The 18,955-nt window shown below is 39.2% G+C and overlaps 2 protein-coding genes across 3 annotated transcripts in view; one reads left to right on the plus strand and one right to left on the minus strand.

Annotated features, from left to right (window-relative positions):
• Positions 1–10,749, plus strand: part of LOC138029753 (peroxidasin homolog) — a 20,625-nt gene extending 9,876 nt beyond the window's left edge. Inside the window, exons 6-14 of one of the 2 annotated variants that reach the window (XM_068877566.1) lie at positions 1,947–2,207; positions 3,401–3,514; positions 4,871–4,913; positions 6,194–6,266; positions 6,801–6,854; positions 7,422–7,472; positions 7,933–7,983; positions 8,440–8,490; positions 9,640–10,749. In XM_068877566.1, the coding sequence (XP_068733667.1) occupies positions 1,947–2,207; positions 3,401–3,514; positions 4,871–4,913; positions 6,194–6,266; positions 6,801–6,854; positions 7,422–7,472; positions 7,933–7,983; positions 8,440–8,490; positions 9,640–9,735 (794 nt within the window). In that variant the 3' untranslated portion in view covers positions 9,736–10,749. The remainder of the gene's footprint in view (positions 1–1,946; positions 2,208–3,400; positions 3,515–4,870; positions 4,914–6,193; positions 6,267–6,800; positions 6,855–7,421; positions 7,473–7,932; positions 7,984–8,439; positions 8,491–9,639) is intronic. The other variant, XM_068877567.1, reaches the window with a different exon arrangement.
• A 1,263-nt stretch (positions 10,750–12,012) lies between these two features.
• LOC138029714 (hemicentin-1-like) overlaps positions 12,013–18,955 on the minus strand; it is a 30,628-nt gene continuing 23,685 nt past the window's right edge. Inside the window, exons 27-35 of the mRNA XM_068877469.1 lie at positions 18,435–18,689; positions 17,686–17,799; positions 16,733–16,860; positions 15,694–15,752; positions 15,122–15,273; positions 14,236–14,418; positions 13,762–13,895; positions 12,541–12,619; positions 12,013–12,177 (exon numbers count right to left, since the gene is read on the minus strand). Coding sequence (XP_068733570.1) covers positions 12,155–12,177; positions 12,541–12,619; positions 13,762–13,895; positions 14,236–14,418; positions 15,122–15,273; positions 15,694–15,752; positions 16,733–16,860; positions 17,686–17,799; positions 18,435–18,689 — 1,127 coding nt within the window. The 3' untranslated portion in view covers positions 12,013–12,154. The remainder of the gene's footprint in view (positions 12,178–12,540; positions 12,620–13,761; positions 13,896–14,235; positions 14,419–15,121; positions 15,274–15,693; positions 15,753–16,732; positions 16,861–17,685; positions 17,800–18,434; positions 18,690–18,955) is intronic.

The following is an 18,955-nucleotide window of genomic DNA, read 5'->3' on the forward strand; positions in this document are numbered from 1 at the left end:
GCTATATCTAAGTGGTTTTGAACTATATTCTCGTTGGGTGCCCCTGTCCCTCGTCAGGCAAGCGTTGTAGCCTTTGTGCTGCAGAGTAAATTAATCCACAGATAACCGAGGAAGTAACCTTCATTTTGTGGGGAAATCAAGGTCGTGGCGCCAGATTAGTTATGTTTCTCTTCTTACCAATAATCCAATAATGTCGATGTGAATTGCCTAATAGTAACCTTCGACTCTGGTTTAGCGCATGATCCGTATCCCGATTTTTCTTTCCCGAGTATTCAGCGAGTCAAAATCGAAACTATTATCCATACTACAATTCCGAAAACGCCTCACTTCAGTCCCAGCAAAAGAGCAGGACAATTGTCACGTGTTGCACCAAGTTCGGTGTCCAAGTTCCCACATGTCTCTTATACACCTTATTCCAAAGTGGTCGTCATTTTAGTATTGTTTTGCCTGCTTGCAAATTAACCCTTGCTGCCTCGTTCTTAAGCTAAAAATTCAAAAGAATATTTAACCTTTAATGAGGCAATTAACAAGGGCTAATTTGCAAGCAAGGAAAAGAATTCTAAAATGGTGGCCATTTTGGAATAAGGTGTGTACGTTATTGGTTGAGCTGGCATCCGGACAGGATGGTCACGGACGGGGTCGGCGTCTGCTGGTAAAAGATTTTTCCCGTGTCGACATCGAACAAAATCTCTATATGAATGACCCTGTTTACCAGATCCCGAGGAAATGAAAACAAAAGGAGATGGTGAAGTTTCTCTGATGCTTTAGTCGAAAATGTGAAAAAAAAAATCAACCATCATCAGACGTGCCTAGAAGGAAAATAGCATTACGTGGAAAACAGTCAATTTGCCTGTTAGTTTTTCTCTAGCTTGTTGTCTTGGCCGGATACATGTTGTCCTTATTCGATTCTCTTGTCACTTTTTGGTCTCAATCCGACGGTCGGATGCTTGGTGTGTTCTCTGTGGCTTCAAGTTTCAACAATTTTGCACGTCTGTTTCAAACGATTGGAACTATTTTGCCGACAACTTTATTCGTTTAGTCCAAGTAGTTATACATTGTCAATGGTTATATCATTCAGCATTAAGTACAATCATTTAGTTTTCGCCAAACGACCCTATTTTGTTATTTAAATTGTTATTTAAATATTCATCAAATATCCTGCGAATATATAACCGCAAATCCTCCAAAAGAAATAAAACAATGATTGCAAATTTCCTGCAATGGTTTCATGTAAGCATCGTGTATTATACTTTTTGTACTTAAGAATTACATGACGCCAAGGGGTCTCGCAAATTTTAATAAATTGATATAGAAAAAATATAGGAAAACATTTAGGGATACTTTTGCGGTGCTTTACTTGGGGTAAATTATGTTCCGACCAGTCTTTTTAATATTAAAGTAGAAAGCTTCATGTCAGCTGACTAGAATTATAACACATAAAGGCAAACGAATATAAGATGATATGCTTGGGCGCAAAAACGTAAAGGGTCTCTGATATATTTACGATGTTGCAACCGATAATTATCCGCCAAAAAAAAAAGAAAAAACACTTTGGGGGACCCAGTCAACTGAGATGGCCGTGTTGCATTTGTTAAACAATTTATGGCGACGCCCAGTTTGAATGCAAAAAGCCTTGACGTATTTGCACGACGATTACCAAGCGAGATTGTTTGGTCATCTGCAGGAATATTTTCGTAATTTCATATGCATATGATACTCTGAATACGTCAAGAGAATACACCAATATAATCAATACACGAAAACACCAATTTGTAATCGATTGAAATTATCAATAACCCAATTTCGACACAGAAATTCATCATTGAGCAAAGGAAAATACTTCTCCGAGACTCTGCGGGAAAAAAAGATGCTGTTTTAAGTTCACTTTGAATCAAACGAAATTCACTGTCATTTGTTGTCGTTCTTTTTTTTTTTTAATTTTAAAGATAAACCTAAGGACACACAAGTAACCATCCCATCTGGCGAGATGAAGGAAGGAGAACGTCTAGACATCACGTGCAGGGCACGTGCAAACCCTTCTCCGGAATACAAGTTTTATCATAATGGCAAACTGATCACACACACAAGTAAAGGCCTCTATTCATTGGCCTCTGTCGCAACTAAAGACGAAGGAACGTATCGATGTGTTCCTTTGAATAGAATGGGAGTTGGACCGGAGGCGTCTGTCACTGTTACAATTGCTACCGGTAAGTTAAAGGAATCATTCAGTGGAGCTTATTTATTCTCACTTTCCAAAACCATTAACAGCTGAATCTATAAAAGCGATAACGTGGAAATTTCAAAGACTGTGAGAGGTTTCCTTCTTGTAGGGATCTTTGGCATATCCCCAGTCCCTATGATAACGGGCGATCATAATGGAAAGAACCACTAAAATATGCATGATGCAAATGTTCACAGAACCGTGCACGAACCACTTCATCAGAGGTCATTTTAGTAAAATATGATACGAATTTGCTTTAAGAAACAAACTTCATGACAAATCTTTTTATCACGTTCATGATTTTCATTTTGAGTTATTTCTTCTGCTTCTTCTTGTTGTAAAACTAGTTTAATTTGTTTATATCCATATAAAAAATATGCTATAGAAATGAAGCTGTCCTGCTGGGGCCCGTTTCTCGAACGTCCCGAGAACTTTTCGGGTCCGAAAAGCCATTAGTCAAACACCAACCACTTGTTTTGGAAAGGCGATCTTTTAACATGTCTTCAAGGTAACAAAAACAAATATGACTGCGAAGTTTGACGACTTAAATCCTCTCCGTTCTTAAAGATACAAACGGAATTGTGACACCCAAAAATGACCCGTAAAGTTTCGGGACTTTCGAGAAACGGGAGGTCGGTTGCTTCACGAATGGTGCATATGTGCCATTGCTCAGTCTCCATCGGTTTATTTCCTTATTGCCTTTCTAAACAAATAAATAAGCCTTTCCCGCGTGTTCTGTTACAAGGTACACAAGGAAGTTATGCGTCATGCTGGCAGGGAATCTTCGGGGTGCTCCCAATGTTATAATCAAATGCTGAAGGCGGTTGCTTCTGACTTTTTTTTTGGTAGCTGCAGTTCTTCTTTTTGTGCCTTAGAACAGAACAAAGCATAGTGAAAGCCTTAAGATAAGGGACGCGTAGTTTGCTGCCACGATTTCCAGTTAAAAATCCATTTATTTTCTCTTCATGGTCATCAACACAGTGTGCGAGCTTGGTATATAAAAAGTTGTGCCAACGTAAGCAATGTAGGCTTTGGTCACCTAAACACAAGGGGTTTTGGTTAATTAATCTTGTTATAGGGCCACTTTATTGTAAAATAAAACCAGTCAGGTTCAACTAATTTTGCCAGCCGTTTGAATTATTTTATACTGATATATATGTCCTATTTGTTCAATTGAAGAGGAGGCTTTTCCAATATGGGCTTATTTGGCTATTGGTGGTGGTGTTCTTTTCGTCGTGCTAATTGCTACAGTGGTCATATTGTGTCGTGGAAGAAGAAGCAAAAAGGCACAGGGTAAGTTCATATCTCCAGAAATGCAAGCAATTCTTGGATTTCACATGACGTCACAGCCGCCATGTTGGTATCCCCAAACAATGAAATGGCGGCCGTGTTGGTGTCCCGATCCAATCCTCCGGGAATTGAAAGCTATTATTATGCTAACGTCTTTTTTTGTTTTCGTTGAAAAACATGGCTGTTGATCAGGTGAATGAAACCCAAGAACAGGCCCCGTTCGATATATCAGTATTCACTCGTGGCTACGGGGCTTACTGGTTAAATTTGAATATTCTTTTGGTTAGAAATCTCCCTTGAGACTTGTGACACAAAGTAAACAGAACTGAGCCGATAAGCCCATTTCCGAGTTGCTGTATGCCTCAGTTTCAAAGTGAGTCCTGGTTCACAACCATGCAAATGCAAATCAAACTCATTTGTTTGTTTATAGACCTCCCGATTCTCCGGTGAGTGTCCTCAATGACTTTCAAGAGGTAGTGATGAATAGACGCGGAAAATTCTGACTTTTTTCTCCTGGGAGATATTCACGTGGATCTCACGCCAGGCATAATATCAGCCAGCGCTATTAAACTTCAACACATCTTCGCTATTTACTGACTTAACCAGCTAATCACTGAACCAACAAGGGTTACTGTGAACTCCTGCACGCTTATTGATCATTGTATTACGAACTCACGCGATAAAATTGCCAAGTATGGTGCTGTTCACCTTACAATTAGCGACCATGCCCTAATTTATATGACATATAAAGCCAAGTACGAGCGTTCAGGAGCTATAATGATAAAAACCCGCCACATTTTTAAAACTACATGCAACAGAGGCTTAAGGGTCAAATGACCCCTTAGTTTCGTCTATGCGACAAAACCGCTGATAACTCCGATAAGGGCTATTCGTGCCGGAAATTTACACGTGCGTATAAAAATTTCTCGATTGTTAAAGGAAACCTCCACTAAAACAATCAAATAAGTTTAAACCACAGAACATAAGGTTTACAATTAAAATTGTTCAAACTATTTTTCAATGAAAGCGTTTTTATCCGAAAAAAAGTGTATTTTAAAAACGCTTGTTTTGGCCTTCAAATTTCCCGGGCGCCGCCATCTTGAATAATTGTGACGTGTCGTGGATGCCCTATTGTCCCAGAACAAACGCTCTTTGTGTCAGAACAATAGCCAATGGCTGAGCGAGATTCTCACGCGTACGTGTAAATTTCCCGCACGAATTATAACGTCGCTTCCGATTGGCTTAAAAACGGTGACATTCCCTACGGCTAGAACATGCGCAATACTTTAATACTCTCCCTTTAAATTGAAGGTTTCAGTTATTCTTATTTCTTTGCTTTCATTTTTTTTGTCTTCACAGATGAAAAGGCGAAGTCAACTCAACCGGAAAGCTTCGAAAAGAGGTAAGAACGCCATTTTACATTTGCTAATATTAGTAAAATTAATTTTCAATCTCGGATATTTCGTTTCTAGTGATTTGATTGGCTCTCTCTACCTCGGTTATTTAACAATTATCCATAATCCTTCGAGGGCACGCTGGATATGAAGTAATAGATAAGCAATCAGGCGCGTAGCGCCGAGTTGGTTATAATCATTCAAGAGAAAATGAGGGAACAGAGAGGGAGGCTCAGAGCGTTGGCCGGGATATGTCATGTCCACGAAAGTTACTTTTAGACGACCGGAAGTCTTTGCTCTAGCGGAAGTCTGTCTTCCGAGACGTCCGCATGTAGTTTTGCCTCACTCTCAGGTTCTTAGTGAAAAGTGAAAATGGCGGCGCACGTGAAAGGCTGATAAATATCTACATTCATTATGTCTTTTCAAAATGCATGCGGACGTCTCGAAAGACAGACTTCCGCTAACAAAGACTTCCGCTCGTCTAAAAATAACTTTCGTGGACATGACATATCGCAAGGGCTGGACGGGGAGCCTCCCTCTCTGTCCCCTCATTTTCTCTTGAATCATTTTAATATCCAACAAGCCCGAGTAGAATAGTCGTTTTATTAAAAACTCCAGGATCAAGAACTCTTCCACTGAAGCATCGATTTCTGCCTCGGTCAATTCCGGACCAAAACGGCTTTTGTCGGTTGTTTTGAGCTCACTTTATTTCTAACGTGTTCCTTGACCATATTAAGTATAGCAGGTATATTAACTGATAGCCTGTCTCCGGCAAGCTAATGAAAAATGCTGGAAATCTGATATCCGTAGTTCAGTTTTCAGTAATACTTCATATACTACATGACCTTATATGGAAACTGAGGCCAGTCATTTTGAGAAACTGGAACAACACATCTGCTAGTTTAGTAAAATTTAAACTGTTCAGAATTGAGTTAGATTTGATGAAACAATGCGTGCTACAATTGTAGTTGGATGCAGGGCGTGCATATGAAGCAATTGCTAAGTATTATGGAAGAACAATAGAAAGTGGAGACAATTTCGGGTCTTGAGTAAAGATGGCCGAAATCCGAGGCAGTGTGGGCAAAGTTAAAGCAATTTTTTCCTTGTTGCTACTATTTTTTTTTAAATTTCTCTCTTCTGTACGTTCAGTTCCCCGCCATCTTTGTTTGCAGCGTTCTGGTTGTTATTATTTGGTCAAATTTCCGAATAGGCCAAAGAATTCTAGTGGACGATAGAAAATTATTATGTAGATGTTTTTGTGGTACTTAGTTTGTTTGCCTTCATTTAGCAGGCCTGTAGATGCAAAAGAGGCACATGTTGGTCCCGGAGCCTTCTATGGAGACTTCAATGGTAGTACAGAGGTACGTGTTGCAAGGCCAACATGATGGGCCAACATTGCCCGACAGATAGTGGCCAGCATCGGTTGTACGTTTTCCCTAGCATTGCCATCCAACAAGTGTGGGCCAACAATTGGACCTTGGGAATACATTATATTGTAATGTAATCCGCCTCAAGTCAAACATTTGACAAAGTTTTATGTAACTCCTCCTCTATCTCCACTTTTATCACATCAGGTAGTGCGAAAACCTCTCCTTGTCATGAAACACCAGCGTGACATGCGTGACATGCTTGCAGCAAACCATTAGCAGCCAAGTAAAACCTATATAAATTGTTTTCACTTACGCGATCAGTAACCTTGTTTTTCCACCGAAACAAAAGAAAAGGCTTGTATAATAATAGAGCTCAATTCCCGGAGGGTTAGTTGGGGACACCAAAATGGCCGCCCTTCCTTTGTTTAGGGACACCAATATGGCCGCTGTGACGTCAAGTGAAAACACTATGGCGTTGAACGAGCTTTGCACTAATAAAGACTAACTGAAATAACCTTTCCACAGATTCCTTATCTAAATGGGGCTGTGAGTTTTAGTGACATCAGAGTTAGCCGCGAGGTGAGAACCAGTTTGTTTTCTTGTATTATTTTCTTGTATGCTGCGTTAACTCTACCGCGATTGTTTTGGTCAGCACCAAGAACAACGACTTTCAGTCGGTTTCGATACACTTAGTCCGTCAATCATGGACTTCGCGCTCTTTTGCGGAGTCTCAGAAAAAAAATAACAGTGGCTACCTAACGTCCCTAAAATAGATCTTCACTACGACTGCTAATGTTATCGAACTGGTCAGATATCTTAGTTTTCCCTGCTGACCGGAAGAATCGTTATGAGAATCAGATATTTTTTGCGCTTGGGAGTTCTTTCGCTTCGATTCTGGTCTTCTTTAAAACCCCCCTCCGATCCTAAAAAAATGAAATTCATGAATGTAGACCACTTCCTCTCTTTCTCTAGGGACGCCTTAGAAAAACCACAATTCAATCATCTGTGTTTTTGAGAGTTGCCATTCTCCTCGATTACTTGAAATGTTCAACTTTAATCTTTATATTTGCAACTGACAATTTACCAAATTAGATTTTGATCAAAATTTAACGTATATAATAATAACTCTTTTTGCTATCCATGCAGTTCCCAAGCTTAAAGGGTTCTTTTAGTGCCAATGACGTCAGAATGGGCGAGGTAAGCTATCTATTGTACATGCATATACAGTACTGGCCGCAGGAATACCAGCATTACACGCGCGTATCAAATCCGCCATATTGCATATCGCGCTTCCCATAGGGGCTTCTCAGGGCCAACGAGACACAATCAACGAAACGACACGGAAACAACTTTTAAGAATCCCAAATAGCCGGAAGTAAACTAGAGGGCTGTTTACAAGTGCAGCCGAGAGGTTGAACCAGGGACTACAAGGCAAGCGCCCTAACCCCTGGGTCGCACTGCCTCCATATGAGTGCTCCACTCAGCGGCATTTTGAGGCCATTGAAAGAGTCGGTGCTGATAAACACAAAATATCGTAAATCTGAAGTATTATTCTCATCGAAAGACACAGCCCCTTAATATCTTAGTTCAATACCGCTCTATATATAGTCTTCTTTCGCTAAATTATGGCACGGTTGCTCTTTGCTTTATACAATAGCTGCCCGACGTAAAAGCTGCAATGAGTGAGAATAACTTGAGGATGGGCGAGGTAAGTTTGTCTACGATTTCAGTTCTCTCGTCTTGACGTGACGCTTGTACGCATGGCAAAAAAATGAGTAGCATCTCTCTGTTTTCTAAAAGGAAAATCCACTCCAGTAGAAAGCAACTTTAAACCAAACATAATGTTCACTATCAAAAGTGTTTGTGTACGAATTTAATGAATTTCAGAATACCTTGTTTTTTTTCTTTACGACTATCCCCGGTGCCGCCGACTATAAAAATATCGAGATGCATTAAAATAGGGCACCCGTCTTAGGTCACATTTGTTCGAGATGGCGGCTCTCGAGAAGTTCGAAAATGAAATTAAGCAATTCTTAAAGTTCATTTTTTTGTAATAAATCTTATGTCTTGCCATAAAAGATCGACTCCTTTGTTCTCAGTCAAGTGTCAGTTCGTGTGAAGTGAACTATGAATATTAATGTTGCTGTTTGTTTTAAACACTTAGATACCCAGCGTTAAAGGTGCCTTGAGTGATAGTATCGGGAAAATGAGTGAGGTAAGATTGAAGGAATTGGAACAATGCGAATCTTTGGCTGCTTGCAAATTTCGTGTGTTCTAAATGTATAGGACCAGTTTGGTTTCGCATGTTAATCGATAACTTTTACCAGATAGCTACAAGTGGTCTATCGTAGGATAGAGTGCAGTGATGTGCTCTAAATTTGGAATGTTTACACCCGCAGACTGACGTGAATGAAACCAACTCTTTCATTTCGTGATAATCAACTTTGCTTATAGCCTACGTGTATCCGTAGAGGGTATGGCTCTAAGTAGGCTACTTTGCTTACCTCTCAATTTATTAAGCACTGTAGTACTATTCGAGTATACTCAAATAATTTCAAATTAAGAATAAAATCGGGATCTTTTTTTAGAGGATTGGGATATCCTCCTGGTGAAGAAAACAAAACCAATGAACTCAACCCGTATGTAATGGTTTCATACGGAATTGGGACCTGGACGGGGAAGGGGTGCATCGAATCCATCTTGACAATGTTATGTGGAGCGATTTTCAGTCGAGTATCGTAATACCAAAACCAAAGTAATTACCTTGGCCGATCGAAAAGGACGGAGACAATCCAGTAAACCAATCAAAACTCGATGTGATTACACGTAGCCGTTTTTTCACATATGAATTAGCTGCATTTACTGGCTGAAATTCTAGTAAATAAATGACGTCACTTTTCCCTAGATCCAGCCCTTTGAGATCCAATCAGTCAGTTTTGAACTTGAGTAATGGCGGAGCATGCAATCCAAAGCTTGCACTCAAAGTAAACAGCTTATGGATAAGAATCAAAGCTCGAAGTGATTACACGTAGCCGTTTTTTCACATATGAATTAGCTGCATTTACTGGCTGAAATTCTAGTAAATAAATGACGTCACTTTTCCCTAGATCCAGCCCTTTGAGATCCAATCAGTCAGTTTTGAACTTGAGTAATGGCGGAGCATGCAATCCAAAGCTTGCACTCAAAGTAAACAGCTTATGGATAAGAATCAAAGCTCAGGTGTTAAGCAAACACACCTTCAAAACCTGAATAGTAGCACTTCAATAATTGTTGTTTTTCAAAAACTTTAGCTATGAGAGTGCGTTAGCCCATTATTGATAAGATTGGCGATAGTAACTTGATCTTATAATTTCACTTTTAATAGTTTCAGACTGCCTTTTCCAAACTAGAGGAAGCCTACCCAACGAATTCTGTAATCCATTTGATAACTGGCGCAGAGGAAGCGGTGTCACAACTTTAGCAGCAGTAAAACCAAAATTCACCATTCAAGCTGGAAGCTATTATCAGACATGGAAGAGTGGTTGTCTCTAAAACTGGTGTTTTTAAGGTGGTACTCGTGGAACGAAACAAATTTGATTAACGCATGCAGACCGAGACAATCCTTGAACCTGTTTCTTATAGCAAAGTAATAGCAAGAGTACTATATATTGGATATAAAAAGCTGGTTTTTGAAACACATATTCAAGAAAAGAATAAGCGCAATGTTATCCGTGCTTCCGAAGCTTGGGACGTCTTCTTTACGCAAAGAGAGGGATTCGTGATACGAGAAAGAATTGCGCTCGAAAAGATTCGGAGTGTGGACACATGGTGCAGGACCATAGATTGGCATGGCTCGCCGAATTTCCTTTACATGCATTAACATTTAGGATTACAAGGATCCATGCCACTTAATTTATTTTGAAGATTATTATTTTTAAACTTGAGAAAAGTTTCTGGATTCCTGCTCGTCACTAGATTGAAAAATGAAATGAATTTTTTTAAATTTGGAAAAAAAAAAACAATAAAACAGCGATGTCCGTATTCATCGGGGATCTTTTTATACGCGGATACCTGTCAGATTTAAATTTGTATTTTTTATATGTTAAATCCGTGTATAATCTGTATAAATAAACGTTTTCTTCACATGATCGGAACGATAAACACGACTCTGTAACGTTTAGAACTTCAGAGGAAGACTCCTGGTTTTCTTTTATAATTTTGTTAACGTTTTTAGAGACTATTTCCCACTTTGCAACAATGTCTTCCCCTAAAGGCAATTATGGATCACTAGAAATCGAAACGATGCAGTAACATTGGGTTGTAAAATAGATTTAAACAATTCCAAAGTAATTTTATTTATTTCTCTTATATAGAATTGTATTTTAAAACCCGTGTTATATCAGACTTCTCTAGTTTTGAAAGTTTATATTGAATTTAAGTATTGCTTCCAAGTATTCCATGTAAAACGAGAATAAAATTTTAATTGTGAAAGCTATCACAGTGGTCTAGTGACAACAATGGGCATATTTTGCATTTTTAACGCGTCTGCGTCAAAAAATCAATAATTTCATGATTTACGAACGAAACAGACTATCGGGTCAGCGAGAAAACGTCACGTGCGTTTACAAGATAATTCATTACATAAAATAGTATTACTAAAGCCCTGACCAAATTATCGAACAAAGTTGGTTATGAAACTCGACAAGTTCTTTTGTTTGATGTTTTCGTCCGTATTTTTGGCCTTGACTCTGCACAAAACACACCTCTTTCGATACAATAACCAATCAAATCCCTCGATTAAATTATGCGCAAATAATTTGGGAACCCATGCGAGACCAAAACAAAAGATTGTGCTGGGTCACGGTCAATTCCTTTGCCTCATGGTTTAAAACCCGATAAAACTCTCCTGCTCGTTTATTAATAACTACTTTAATTAATAACCGAGAGAGAGGTCATTCTACAGCAAAATCTCAAACTGACGCCTTGCCCTATTACAGTTAGGCCGAGGTTTGATATTTTGCTTTAACGACCGAACGGTCGAGGTAATGAATTTTTTTATGACATGGCTAACAGAACGGTTGTAAAGAAGAAAAAAAGCTAATTTTCATAATCCACAATCGGCCCGTGGGCATTACCGCAACGGGAGAATAATGTCCAAGCGCTTAGCTGCTCTCAGCCAATCAGAGCGCGCGTTATAACGGCAAGGAACACCAGCCATATAATAACAGTACTTAAAGCATGGCTTAAAAGTGTTTGTAGTCTTCGTCAGTAAACAAAGTATCACTTAGTGATTACCACCTCCAACAACCCGTTTCGCATAATTTAATGGCAAAGAGAGCCCGTTACCAAAAAAGGCGAAACCCCTTTGGATCCATGTCCGGGGCTTCCACTCCAGCTTTTTTACAGAGGCCATTTGTGCTTAACTAAAACTGTATTGTTTATTTGAGGTTGCTAAGATCTCGTTATCGGTTTTCAGACTTTTCAAGTCTAGCTACTTGACGGACTCATTTTGTGAAATGTACAAAGAAGCTCGACTATTCTTGACTGTCCTTTGCTTTTGCGCTTGTTTTTCAATACCTTACGTCTCTAGCAAGTGTTATTTATTGTCGCTCATCTCTGCTTTCTGCAGCGTTCGACTTGGGGAACGAGACAAGTCTACAAGATATATAGGGGAGGGGATTGATCTTCTTTGTTATCTTTTCTTATGGAGCGAGGCAAAAAATTACACACTATGATAATACATTTAATGAATTCGAAGTCATTTCACTGGTTTTATTTCATTTCAATATTAATTTACAGTCATTTTAACATTTATTAATTCTTTCAACGAATTGCTAAAAAGCCAAAGAATAGCACATAAGTACATTGCATAACAATGTGTATTTTTCTTTTCTTAACCCTCACAATTTTGATGTCACAGCACCTTTAAAGGAAATAAAATGGACACTGTTAGGGGTTATGTCCAGAATTTTGTTTTGAGTGAAGGACCTGGGAGGTGACATGAACAGTGTTCTGGTTGGAGTGGATTTAAAGTGGCTATGTCACGCAAGATGATGTAATTTCATGACACCCAAAAAGTAGAATGAAACACTGCAACAAAAAATCAAACAAAAAACAGAAAATCGATGATGAGCCAAATTGGAAGGTCTGATTTTTCAAGGCGTGAAAACCAAGACAGCGGTTACTAACACCATCAACTTCCACAGTCACGTGCTTTAGTTCGATAGTACACTTTTTCAGGTCTATAGAAGTTTTGAAAAATTCCGTGGTCACTTTTTCCACCTACCATTGGACATTTCAGATATTCCGTTGCTGAATCTCACGCCAAGGGCTTCATCTGGGCTTCTTTCATTGACGCCTTTGTTCTGAAAAACGATAAACGTACGATAATATCTTGCGTTTGATGAAATAACTTCAGGTTCGTGAAGTCATGACTGTATTGTTATTTACAATCTGCAGTATGACAGTCAACGAAATCTCTTAGTTCTTTAAAAGTCTACAGACAGACTGACCAATGATTGAATATGTACAGTTTCCCACTTTGTTTATTCTCTGAAATCCTCCCAAATATATTTTATTTTTAGAACTTTTGGATTGAAAATTCACTTTATTGTTTGCTTTGAAAGACGGATAAAGTGGTCATACTTCGATCCACAACCGCGCAATTAAGGGGAATAGGTCCGATACCGGGTTGACGTCACATATTAAATAGGCCAGTTTCGTATTCTAACGGTTGGACTGGATCTAGCATGAAATGGAGGCTAATGCGGGCAAATTAATTTGCATTTGAAAAGATTTGCCCGCATTAGCCTCCATTCCATGCTAGATCCAGTCCAGCCGTGTGAATTCGAAAAATGTCTATTATTTGCATCGCAGTTTTTCAAAGAACCTGCAGTCTATGACGTCAACCCGGTATAAAACCCATTCCCCTTCATTGCTTGGTTACGGATCGAAGTATGATCCTTTTTCCTTCTCCCAAACCCAATAGAAAAGTGGAATTTCAATCCAAAGGTTCTAAGAACAACACAATGGGACAATTTCGGAGAACAAATAAAGTGGACTTGAAAACTATGTTGAGGTGGTTGGCACTTTAAGCTTTCTTTTTTTCTTGAACGATCTCCTTATGGAAACAGTGACAGTTTGAAGCAAGCGCGTTAGATAATGTCAGTAGACCTGCACTCGACGCATTAATAAGAGCATCCCCATACACAGACGCAAGTTTTCGTTCTTATTGCGAATTTAACAAAACAATGGAAAGTACTTTGGCTTGATATTCCCTTCGTCTTGGAAACTGGATAAACCTTATTTCAAGTTAGTGAAACATTCCCTTCGCATAATTGGGCCTTTGCATAGTATGCATGCTCAGTATATTCAAATTCCCAGCATATAAAGACCCTTGGATTTCTCTGACGTAGTTATTATTATTGTATTCGGTCCCCTGTAAGCTTTACTTGCCTTCCCCACCTTAATCCACTCAGAGGGCTTTAAATTGTAAATTTCAAGGTACCTGATCAGTAAGTTCCATCACAGTGGGACCTTCTTTCACGTACTCTCCAGGTCGCGTATTTGCACGTTCTCTGGGTACTTTATCATTCGTATGAAGACCGTTCCCTTTTCCGTTCTCGCATCTGTGGGAAATTTCTGGCACAAAATGACAGGAATTTAAAAAAAAACAATAAAGCGTATTCGCGCCTTATTCGCGCGGCGCCCATATTGGCCATAGACAATAGATTTTGTACCCCGAGCCTCAAGTTGAAATATTTGGGAAAGAGTTTCGGTGCATACGCAAAAACAAAAGGTTTCAATCCCTCGGGACACAGCATGGCCGCTCTGTGTTTAAGGCCTATTCTGAGGGGATTTAAGGTCAGTTAACCACCCGCATCATTTGAAACCTAGCGGGACTTCACATTTCACTGTACAGAAAAGTCTCTGAGGTTCAAGTGCAACTTTATATTTACAATTTCACTTCCAGTTATCATACCTTTGTTTTGTTTGTTTATCTTTTTCCGCTTACAGAAGTGGAGAATCGCGCACACCAAGGCTAGCATAACAAGGCAACCGATCACAACCAGTAAAGCAATCATCCATCCATTCAGAAATCGATCTCTCCGAGAAGTTCCTGATGGATGTGAGGTTTGGATTGTGGTCGACGGAGGTGAAGTTGCTGCCACAGAAACAGTCAGAAAATATAGTGAGCCTATTTTTCACAACAATTAAAGCAAGATGTTTGTCATGGGTAGATTAATGCCCGATAAAGCATGGAAGGGTCTGTCTGCCATTGTAAGGAGACACTAAGAAATATCATCAAAGTGCATTTAAACTTGGTCACGTTACCTGTATGAGCTTTTAAAGCGCGATACGTTCAGCTGTTACATGTCACGTATTCTGCATTTGAACCACAAGCTCAATATATTACCTATCTTCTCCCTGCACTACCTCAAGAACGTCTATAAATATATTTGTATTGTTGATTAAGGGTAAAGTATCGAAGAATATTTTGATTTTCGTAGTTTTGCTGTATTTTACGTACTCGTTAAAGATTTAAAGTCTAAATCATAAAAGTGAAAACTCGAAATAAGCGTGCAGTCTTTTGAGAGAAAAAAGGCTTACAGGAAAATAAATACAAATGCCCAAGTCATTTCTAGCTACAAATTGAAGCAAAAGAGGAAAGATTCATTTAATTGTATACAAGGCGCCATTTTAACGGGCCACCTTCAACCAAGCCATCTGATTGGATGAATTTCAGCTTTGACGGGATTTTCATATATGAAAATTGTTTCACGGCACGCAATGCCTGTAGGGTGAACGTGGGCCCTAACTTTAAACATTAATCAGTGAAGACTGAGTACGTTAGGAAGTAAACATACGTGGTAGAATAAGGCGAAGTGTTCCTTTTTCCACCGAAAGCAAGGCAACAGAACCATTATTAACAGCATCGTTAAAGGCCACCACCATTTTATCAGGAGTTTTCAATCCTCTGATAAAGAACACAGTGAAGTTTACCACAACGCTTCCATTTCTGTCAAGAGAGAGAAGGATGTGTTGTTAGTTCTCTAATATGTTTCAAGCAAGTACCTTGACAGCTGTATGAAGAATGTAATTAACGAGTTGACAGCCGCCTCAGCACGAAGTGACGTGTAGTACATTTAAGGACAACGAAACCAAAATATGTGCAATTTCGTGTTAAGAGCTTACGCTTGTGCGCCTATGTAAGGAAGATATATAAGTAATAACAGAAGTACAGTACGAAAAGCAATTTTCAAAGACGACAACCAGTGGACCGACATTTTTAAATAGTGAAGGAGTGGAATATAGTCACGAAACTAAGATATATTAACGGGCTAGAACAAGATTTGAACTCAGAATCTAGCGCCCTACAACAGGTTAACGACCCTCAAACTACATATCAAGCACGACGATGTAAAGGGTTATTACTTACAATATGTTGTTCACTCGGACGTGACCAAATTGTGGCTCATCCCCATAAATAGCCGCAACCTAGAAATAAATGGAGAATTGAGTGCTGGTTAGCTGAGGTGGCTAAAGTTGGAAGTAAATGAATGGTGGTGATAGCACGAAACAGAGCCACGCGGATGGATGGTTGCCGATTATGGTTCTCTCTTTTATATTTTCATTCTTCCGAACCTTCAATGTATGTATCTTTTATTCTTGGATTTCATGCACTTGATGAGACGGCCATGTTGGTGTACAAAACAATAGAAAATGGCCCCACAAGTTTTGTATAATAATTGTGTCAAATTCCCAAAAGACATTTTACTGTATTGTTCCGTACATCAACATGGCCGCCGTGACGTCAGATGAAAACTCTCAATAGGCCATTTCCGAGTTCATGTCTGCCTCCTCTTCAAAGCGAGTCTAAGTGCGAAGTCTTTGTGATGGTAATTAGTTCTACTTTACATATGAATAAAAACTAATTTTCATAACAAAAACTTCGCACTTAAACTCGTTTTGAAGAGGAGGCAGACATGAACTCGGAAATGGCTTATTGCCTACACTTTGATTTTATTTTTGCAATTTATCGATGCTGTAACTTACGCATGCAGCTACCGTTAACGCCCCGATAAGTGCCCCCCGGAAGCTCGTAGAGGGAGCTTATTAAAAACTCGAGAGTCGAAATACCAGTCTTCTTAAACCTCACTCAGCTTTAATAAATTTCGTATACGGTATAAACTGTATAGTAGGTTGTCTTTTTGGTCATTTAAAATCGAAACCTTTCGCACGCACTCGTTTTTCTTGGCATTATATTTAGACCGCTAGGCAAGTTTGCGAGACTGACATTGTTCATAAAATCAGCTTTTGAAACCTCATTTTGCCGCGTGTGTTATTACAAAAAATTCGAGGGGAGGGGGGCCTTATTACGAACTTGAGGCTACAAGCGAGGGAGGGGGGGGGGCGTATTAGAGCGTTCACGTGATCAATGCCCTCGGTCTTGGACATTATCATCATCATCAACTTACATTTCGGATGAACGTTGTGCTCAGGTTGAGAAACCGTGCACTGCTATGGTTCTTGTAGTCCTCGTGATATTGGAATTTAGTCCTGTCTAGAGTTATTTCTCCTTCAATGACGAAAGTGTTTGCCTGCGCTGTGAAAATAATAAATAAAGGCTAGTTCAAATTGTCTGCACAGACAAAAGAATCAACGCCTGTGATCTGATTAGTCTTTAAGGAAATTGAGTTACGACTGAATGCTTTTTTTTACGAAAGACAGAAGCAATTCACTTTATAGACAACTGAAAAATTCAAGCGGCTTAGCTTATTTTCCTTTCGTAAACGGCTAAAATTGCGCCCAGATTGAGAAACAAAGCCTAAGAAATGATTATGGTGTTAGGCGTTTGCCTTACGTTGAGGATAATGTTACTTTTACTACTTCAATCAACTATTTTACTATACTTTAAACAAAGTAGTTAAATGTATAAAATTTTTGAAGTTTTGGCTGTGCAACTCGATAGTCTAGTGCTGAGTGATGTACGCTGCTAATCCAATAGCCTGGGTTTGATACGTAATTCGGTCTTTTTCTTTTATCACGATTTCTCTGTATTTTTCTATAGTTCTTTTAGGTTTGGGTATCTTTATTTAAAAAAACCCATAAGAGAAAAATTTTCCAAGTGCCGTTGAAATGGCATTGACTGTTTACGAAACGGAAATTTGCGAAGGTTTATGTCCTCTGCGATGCCTGAGCAGTGCTCTACCAAATGAGCTTTGAAGCCACTCAGAGTTGGGAGCAGGTCAATTTGGGATCGAGGACAATTCAAAACTTTTTGAGTTACCACTTTCGCGTTTCATGTTTCCCCAGTCTCAAGAACCGCCCTACACAACAGCAATAGGTAGTACCACATGAAGAAAGTGGTGCTGAAAGGCATGAAGAATGGCAATACAATCTTTAAAAGAAATTAACTGTTTTAACATACTCGGTTCATCACAGTTTTTGCCCTTATAACCATAACCACAGGTGCAATTGTAGGTTGTTCCTTGGATATCCGTGCAGTTTCCCTTAAAACAAGGATTGGCAGAGCAAGGTCGTACTGTAGAGAAAATTTCACAGATGAAATAAAAAACGACAGAAAGAAATTAAATAGACCAATTCGGCTGACTCAATGTTGTACCCAACTCAAATCTTTTGGGAATAAAACGTTTCGTTCCAAGTTTTCCATATCCGGATTTAAATGTGAATGCTTTATTGTCATGCAAATTCAACACACAAACAATCATAACCCCGAGAGGTTTGAATTGGATACAACATTGAGTTAGCCGAGTTGGTCTATTGTATCTATATTTCTCTGCATGTCTATCTCTTCTTGTCTATGGAGTGGAAGTCAGCGATGAGCGCATTTTTACTACAATACAACGTTATCGGAGAATTACGGAAACTAGTTTAACATGTTCAACTTAAACTGCCCTTTTAGATGATTCCTGTTGGGTCGCACGATTTTAAATTTCAGGACTAAAATTCTCAGAAATGAAGAAACTATTACTTCTAAGAAAGAACCAAAAGCAATAACAGAAATCAAGAGTCCTTTATAAATCCTACTTGTCGCCATAGGAAGGACAAGATAACGGATGACGATTGTGCCTGTAATTTTGGGATAGCCTCAAGAACTACTAATTATGATATCTCTCTAAATCAGTTTAGCAAAATATGAGATAAGACGAGACTTGCCTAAAACAGTAACAGTCACATTAGCCAACACCGGTGCTTCTAATCCATTGTCAGCAGTACAGGTGTACGATTTAACGTACGGTATGTTAGATGCGCCAATGACAAGTGTTCTACCAAAGGAAACTGTGCCATTGTCACCAACAATCGAGTAAGTGATATTGGGCACAGGATTACCAATGGCACCACAGGAGAGTGTAATTTGTTGCCCTACCCAAACCACTTGGTCCACAGGATGCGATACAATTTCTGCTGCATCTGTAATGATTTGAGAATTAACGTCAAATTTAAATGCTAAGACGACGTTGAAATGCTCAAGTGTAAACTGGTCACCTAGTTGAACCACATTATGAAAGCGATAATACTGAACCTGACAAAATGGGGCGAAACTAAACGAATTTTGTGCAAAGGAAACCTTTGCAACTTGGCTGGTGAGATCGTGATACAGTGCTTCTATGTTAATAACAGTGCCAGATATAAAAGCAAACAAAATGGTAAGTCACAAACTACAATCCGGGTCAAAA

This window comes from Montipora capricornis, chromosome 13 (genome assembly GCF_036669925.1).
Source record: "Montipora capricornis isolate CH-2021 chromosome 13, ASM3666992v2, whole genome shotgun sequence".
Classification (NCBI taxonomy): domain Eukaryota; kingdom Metazoa; phylum Cnidaria; class Anthozoa; order Scleractinia; family Acroporidae; genus Montipora; species Montipora capricornis.